Consider the following 8,150-nt stretch of genomic DNA (forward strand, 5'->3'; position numbering starts at 1 on the left):
TGTGGATAATAAGTTAAAATTATTATGCACATAGTTGAAGATATTCATGGAAATATAACCAATATGACACACGTGTGTCATAATGATTTCACGTGCACAACAAATGACATAATTTTGTGAAACGACGTCATAACTAAATGAGGCTTCACCAGTCTTAGATCTATGTAAATGCTCACCAAAATGACATTATTTAAAAAAATGACGTCGTTTCGTCGTCTCTTTCTAGTTACATTTGAAACGTTTTGACATGGTCCTAGCTTGTTATTCATAAAAATAATATTTTGGATAATGTGGATAACAAAGAAATTATTACACTCGCGTGTCAGGATTCATGTATTACCCTTGCTCTCGCTCGACTAATACAATAATCCTGACACTCGTTTCATAAAATCAGTACGACACACTAGGCCATATAATAATATCTATTTATCACACATTACAGCAATGCTTTGAGTTTTGCGAAATAATATTTAATATCCCTTAGCTCTCACTTATGTGGGTTTTGTGGGGATCAGTTTCTAAAAATATGTCAATTTACTGGATATTGTACTAAACAGATCATTTATCATTTGTCAATGAAGATGGTATGCATTATCAACTTGAAATGAAAGCTGATAGAATAAAAGTACACAGGACACGGAACAACAAATTGCCTGTCAGTATAATTTTAATCAAAGAAATTTAGCCTACACTTTTAGTCTGTGAAGTTCTTTTTTGATATGGGTTTATAGAAATTAATTTTAGATCAGCCTCGGTGACAAGAAACAAGGTTTCTTTGTTGTTTGTTTGAGCACGCTGTCTGCCCAGGTCAAAGGATAATGGTTTGTTGTTAAAGGGACATTCCTGAGTTTGCTGCACTTTTTAAGATGTTATTGACTAACAAAGACTTTGTAACGATTGTAATTACATATCAAATACATTTTTATGCATAAAATATTAGTGGCTGTATATTATACGTGTTTCTGATCGTTCTAATATTTGTACTAGGTTAAATTTCATCTTATTTCCTAAAATATAGTTTTTTCGTACGTACGAAATTATTTGAAGATAAAATCCAGTTTGGGCTTCTTACAAATATTAAGACGACCAGAAACACATTGAATATATAAGCACTGATATTTTAAACAAGACAATATATTTAATATGCAAGTTTAATCGTAGGAATATTTTATTAGTCGGAAACATCTTATAATGCAGCAAACTCAGGAATGTCCCTTTAATGGTTAGTGATAGCGGTGGGCGTAGCGCTTTTATACATCTAAAAATAAGCCGTTAAAACACACAATGGGTAGGAGCCGGTACAAGGATGCGAACCCATCAGCTATCAGCTTTAAGGATGACGGCTTAAGCACCATTCTACAGAGGCCGGTTGAGATCATTTTCAATGAACCGAAATTAAGGGACAGGGGAGATAACCAAACGAAGGAAGGAAGGAAATGTTTTATTTAATGACGCACACAAAACACATTTTATTAACGGTTATATGACGTCAGAGATATGGTTAAGGACAACACAGTTATTGAGGGAGGAAGGGATCTTTTATATGCACCATCCCACAGACAGGGTAGTTCATACCACAGCCTTTGATATACCAGTCGTGGTGCACTGGCTGGAACGAGAAATAGCCCAATGGGCCCACCGACGGGGATCGATCACTGACCGACCACGCATCGAGCGAGCGCTTTACCATTGGGCTACGTCCTGTCCTATAACCAAACGAGATTCCTTATTATTTCAATATCCACCATGCATGCCAACCGTCAGACATTACAACAAATATATAATGTAATGTAATACTATGTAATGTAATGTAATGTAATGTAATGTAATATACAAGGTTTACTTATATTTATAATATTATGTGTAATTAATAAATAATAAATAATTAAACATATTAAAGGCATACTGTCACAGATTTAAGAACCTTATTTCTCTAAAAATGGATAATAAATAAAAATTACATTAATATTTGGAAACCAAATCTAGCTATCGCATCACCTTAACTGAACCACGATGGAGTGAAATCCATATCAACCCTGTTGACAATATTAGTTTTTTAATTATAGACCATTGCCATAATTATTTTTACGAAATATCATAAATAAGTGGAGTATTCTGGCTATGTAGATGGTTGAATAAAGTACATTTAGGGACAAATCAAAATTATATATTTTTAGGTAATACTTTGTTAGGCTATTTAAAAGGTCTGTGACAATATGCTTTTAAGAGTTGCGATTGCATTTTGTGTCTATGGCTTATTATTATTATTATTATTATTATTTTTTTTTTTTTTTTTTTTTTTTTTTTTTTTTTTTTTTTTTTTTTTTTTTTAAGTTTTATTTACTTACGGTTCTACACCGAACAACCAATAATATGCTGAACCATCCAATTTTTAATTTTTTTTTTTCATAAAACTAATTTTTTTTTTTTTTTAAATCAAAAGTCTACGGCTTATTTAACAAAATATACAGTGAATGACTTTTACATTTTTTTAATAATAGTTTCACTTTCTAATTTGTCTTCAGTCTTACAGTAATGACCGACAAGCCTTTGACACCAACCTCGAGTGGGAAGCAGCAATAGCCACCTCAAACCAGTCTACACCGGATGTGTTTTTGCAACTTCAGGAAGCTAACAAAAATGCGGACAGCGCATGCGAGTTTGCTTGTCGAGGGCAGCGAATACTATGTAAAAGTAGTAAGTAGTGTTAATTTATATACTCAAATGAGCCAAGAAAGAAGAAGAAGAAGTTTGTTTTGTTTAACGACACCACTAGAGCACATTGATTAATTAATCATCGGCCAAATGAGAAGGAAAACCAATCGCTGTAATTTGTAAGGGTATTATGTTAAAATGGCGTCTGATTTTTGATAATACACATGGCTGTAGCTAGGGGGGGGGGGGGGGGGGTGAGGGCAGTTGCCCCCCCCCCCAAATAATTACAATTTACTGGTTATTGATATTGACGTTTTAAGTATGTAACCTCCCTGACATGGCTGCAAAGATGGTATTTCAGAGCCTTTACATTTCAAAATTTCCTGGGGGCATGCCCACGAACCCCCTAGTTTCTTGCACCTTCCGCACTCGTTCGTTTCAGAAATGCATCTGCCCCCTCACACAAAACATCCTAGCTATGGCCATGATATACATTGTAACAATGTATCTGGCAAGACGTTATGTTATTTAAGGATTGTCTGTTGGTTTTTTTACGTTCATCGGGGTATGAACAAAAAAAATCATCCGCAAACTGTGAATCGGCGAAGCCGTTCTGACATAAGTTTGCGGATGATTTTTTTTTTTTTTTATACCCAGATGAACGTAAAAGAAATAACAGACAATAATTATAATTAAATTTGAATGATACATGCTAATAATAACACTAAAACGTCATACTTTATTTTGAATTATTTTTTATCCATAAACAATAACGCTCATTGAGACAACTTGCCCATATAAAATGACGTCATCACATATGACGTTCCCTGATGACGTAATTTTTACGTTCATCGAAAAATGAACAAACTCCTGTTGCTACGTCTGGACCAATCGGATGACGTTACGTTGTAATGAATGTAACAGAAATGTAATTATATGTAAGTGAATACCAATTACCAGAGTAACTATGGATTTCTGCGTTGGACAAAACAAAAACAACCGTATACTTTAGCAATCATTTGCATACGAACCACGCAAGATGAGTGTGTTACAAAAGATTACAGCCAATCAGACGATTGACTTGTCGAGATATTCACTTGACAAACAAAAGTACCCATAGCGCCCGAATCGTTTTTGGGACAGAGACACGTTAACAGGTATTCCGAAAACGACCCGTATGTTATTGTAAATGCGATTATTTTGATTGTGGCAAACACAGATAATTCAATATTAGTCAGTATTCATTAAAGCTATGGTCACGTAAATTCTGTGTTATATTATTTATATGACAAATGTGTTGTAATATTGTTTCAGTGCTAAACGCTAGAGGAGAGGGTAAGTCGTTCCATATTCAGTATAAATTGCCATCATACCCATAAGCATACGAGGAAGGCAACTGCCCCCCCCCCCCCCCCTCCCACCCCACGGTGCTGGAGCAAAACCTCAAATTCGGGCAAACATTCGTTTGCAACCCTATATAGCTGTTTGACAGTAGGCCTAATGCTAATATGAAGAAATGTTGTGCAAATTCGGGCATTTTCATTTAATTGGGGCAAAAGCCAGCCTTCCCACTCCACTCCTACAAAAATGGGAGCCCGTACGCCTGTGGTCATACTTTTGCTCTTTATTTCATTTAAATTATTTAGTGTGTATCATGTTTGGTATTCTTTGCAGCGTTTATGACCGGGTGCCTAATTCTGTCAATAATACTGCCTATCATCATGATATCTATGGGTAAGTACGATGAATGGAGATGGTGGGTGAGTGTGTGTCACGGGGATCCTATAATACCCGTAACTGAATGAAACACGATTGTCCAAATATCTCTCCTAACTGTATATCTATTAGATTACAACTCTATTCCTAACTGGTTAATTTTTAATTAACCCTAACTACTCATTCAATAACCTTGTAATACAGACTTAATACTGGTACCTATCACAATAAAGACAATAACCTACAGTTTACCTAGGTCCTCTAGGATGACTGGATAAGTTTTATATATATATATATATATATATATATATATATATATATATATATATATATATATATATCAGAACGGTGAGCCTACAGTATACTGCGTCAGATGACCGGCAGCACCGTCTAAATAATATTGGTATAATACAGTATTAAAATATTTAAAGTCACATCAATCACATCAAGGTTATACACAGAGCAAAAATAAAATTATTTACCAGTCCGGACGGACAGCGATCCCCTGGAGCCTTCCTTATGTTTCTCCCCGATATCTCTAAAACCCTAGCTATTTATTAAAAACCGAATATCGCCTGGGGGTACAAGGCGGTACTGAATCTTATCATATGAATTTCCACAGCGACCAAGCGGTATTTTTTTTCTCAGATGGTCAGACTCAATGACGCCTAGTCACCAAAATTACGGTTGTAAAAACCGCACTCGCGGAGGTATTACGTAACTACTGGCCACATGGCCGCCGCATCTCCGCTGGGTGTGTATTAGAAAAGCTCGACGACCGTCGCGCAAAGGTATCACGTAACAAGTTGTCCATCTGGGCTTAAGTGCATACTGGAACTGCACACGGCCCTCTAACACAATTAATATCGCCACAGGCGAAAACAAAATTAAGAGCATTTTCCGTCACAGTGTGTGAGTGGGTGAACGCTTTATTGCGTGAGTGCAGGAATAACTGACTGAAGAAATAACTGAATAAATACGCGAATAAACGAGTAAGTGACCGAATAGGTGGTTGTGATGATTAGACTGATTTAGGAATAGAAAGCAGACAGAAATTGAAGTTTGTAGTAGGAATTTTTTTATTTAACGACGCACTCAACACATTTTATTTACGGTTATATGACGTCAGACATATGGTTAAGGACCACACAGATACTGAGAGAGGAAACCCGCTGTCGCCACTTCATGGGCTACTCTTTTCGATTAGCAGCAAGGGATCTTTTATATGCACCATCCCACAGACAGGATAGTACATACCACGGCCTTTGTTACACCAGTTGTGGAGCACTGGCTGGAGCGAGAAATAGCCCAATGGGCTCACTGACGGAGATCGATCTCAAACCGACCGCGCATCAAGCGAGCGTTTTACCACTGGGCTACGTCTCGCCCTCTTGAAGTTTGTAATGCATAAAGAAAGGACATAATTGTCTAACTGTATAAAAATAAAATAAAATAAAATAAAATAATCATTTGCTGTCTTTCAAAGATTGTTTTGTTTAACGACACCACTATAGCACATTGATTAATTAATCATCGGCTATTGGATGTCAAACATTTGGTAATTCTGACACATGGTCATTAGAAGAAACCAGCTACATTTTCTTAACGCAGCAAGGGATCTTTTATATGCACCTTCACACATACCACGGCCTTTGACCGTTGTGCTGCACTGGTTGGAACGAGAAAAAAATCAATCAGTTGAATGGATGCACATAAGTGGTTCGATCCTGCGACGCAAGCACCACAAGTGAGCACTCGACCGACTGAGCTAAACCTTGCTGTCTTTTGAGAACACTCGGTATCATAACCATTTTAAGTTGTCCCTTGGACACTGTTTTGTACACAAACATACCAGCGGTTCATATCTTGTACGTCAAAGTTAGTGGTATGCACTGTCCTGTCTAAATGAGTGAGTGAGTGAGTGAGATCTCTTTGTACATGACCATATACCACACACGTTTCGGGCATGTCTATTCTTGGTCCGGTTTCTGGCATGGCCAGGGACCTCACCCGTGACGGAAATTACTTATTAAGTTGGGGCAATTTTGAACATTACAAAAGGAAAGTGCATTTAAAATGTCGGTACACACGGCATATGTCTCTGTTTTCCTTTTTCATTTCACTCTGTGTTTCCCACTCTCACTCTCACTCTCTCTCTCTCTCTCTCTCTCTCTCTCTCTCTCTCTCTCTCTCTCTCTCTCTCTCTCTCTCTCTCTCTCTCTCTCTCTCTCTCTCTCTATATATATATATATATATATATATAGTTTCGAAATAGCCACATTAAAATCTGTCTGTAAACAAACATTCGTTTCCTTTCTTCTTTTCTCTTTCCTTCCTTCCTTCCACAGAATCTTCCATTTATGTTTTTATTTTTCAGGCGTGAAATATCTCAACGAGTGCCCCGCTCAACCCAAGGTGCCTGTATACCTACTAGTGTCCGGATGCTTCGCAATGGTCAAGCTCACCGTCGACCTGTGGAAGGTCATCCAGGACAAGAAGGACGAGAACTCTGACACCTTCTATGACGTCAACGACAACGCGGCCTTGACCTCGAGGACGTACAAGATCATGAACACTTTGCTGACGCTGTTCCTCTTGGTGTGGCACGGGCTGGGCACGTACTGGGTGTTCAAGGTGTGGGAGCCTCGCTTCACGCAGCTGCTGCACCAGCCCAGCAACTGGTGCGACAAGACCGTGTACATGTTCGCCGTCTGCCAGATCCTCGGCCTCTACCTGTTCCTGTGCCTTTTCGTGCTCGTCGTCTGCTGCCTGACGGTCATGTACAGGTCGTCTTGTGTCGGTGCACAGGATATTGTGTAGAAAAAAAAATTGTGATGATTGATGCTGTTCTTGCTTTTTCATTGTGGGACGTCCAGGAGAGATACGGTGAAGGAAAGAAGAAAAGAAGGAATGTTTTGAAGTTTGTTTTTGTTTAACAACACCACTGGAGCACATTGATTAATTAATCATCGGTTATTGGATGTCAAATATTTGGCAATTCTGACACGTAGTCAGCACTGGAACCCGCTACATTGGTTCCTAATGCAGAAAGGGTCTGTTATATGCACTTTGCCACAAACAGCAAAGCACTAACAACGGCCTTTGATATACCAGTCATGGTGCACTGGCTGGAACGAGAAATAGCCCAGTGGGCCTACCGACGGGAATCGATCCCAAACCGACTGCGCATCAAGCGAGCGCTTTACCACTGGGCTACGTCCCGCCACGAAGGAATGTTTTACTTAACGACGCTCTCAACACATTTTATTTACGGTTATATGGCGTCTGACATATGGTTAAGGACCACACGGATGAGAGAGGAAACCTGCCGTCGCCACTTCATGGGCTACTCTTTTCGATTAATAGCGAGGGATCTTTTATATGCTGCATCCCGCAGACAGGATACTACATACCACGGCCTTTGTTACACCATTTGTAGAGCACTGTCTGGAACAAGAAATAGCCCAGTGGGCTCACCGACGGAGATCGATCCTAGATCGACCGCACATAATTTATTCACATCTAGTCGTGCTAAATTTAATTCTAGGTGCAAAATAATAATTTATTCTATGAATTTGCCGGGCATTCAACAGCCAAATATTTTATCTGGAAAAATGTGATGGTTATATTTTATTGTGATCATTTGAAGTATTCTGAACTGTCAAACATTCTGACAATTCAGCAGGATATAAATAATAAATATTTACAAAAACCTAGTATTATAAAAAGATATCCTGGTGAATGGCCAACTGACACACACAACGTACAGAAATGACTAT

General features: G+C 38.3%; 1 protein-coding gene across 1 annotated transcript in view; it reads left to right on the forward strand.

Annotated features, from left to right (window-relative positions):
• Window positions 1-7,338, forward strand: part of LOC121376351 (transmembrane protein 272-like) — a 42,309-nt gene extending 34,971 nt beyond the window's left edge. Inside the window, exons 3-5 of the mRNA XM_041504198.1 lie at window positions 2,526-2,697; window positions 4,330-4,389; window positions 6,749-7,338. Of these exons, the coding sequence (XP_041360132.1) occupies window positions 2,526-2,697; window positions 4,330-4,389; window positions 6,749-7,191 (675 nt within the window). The 3' untranslated portion in view covers window positions 7,192-7,338. The remainder of the gene's footprint in view (window positions 1-2,525; window positions 2,698-4,329; window positions 4,390-6,748) is intronic.
• Window positions 7,339-8,150: the final 812 nt, after the last annotated feature.

This window comes from Gigantopelta aegis, chromosome 6, assembly GCF_016097555.1.
Source record: "Gigantopelta aegis isolate Gae_Host chromosome 6, Gae_host_genome, whole genome shotgun sequence".
In the NCBI taxonomy this organism is placed as follows: Eukaryota; Metazoa; Mollusca; class Gastropoda; order Neomphalida; family Peltospiridae; genus Gigantopelta; species Gigantopelta aegis.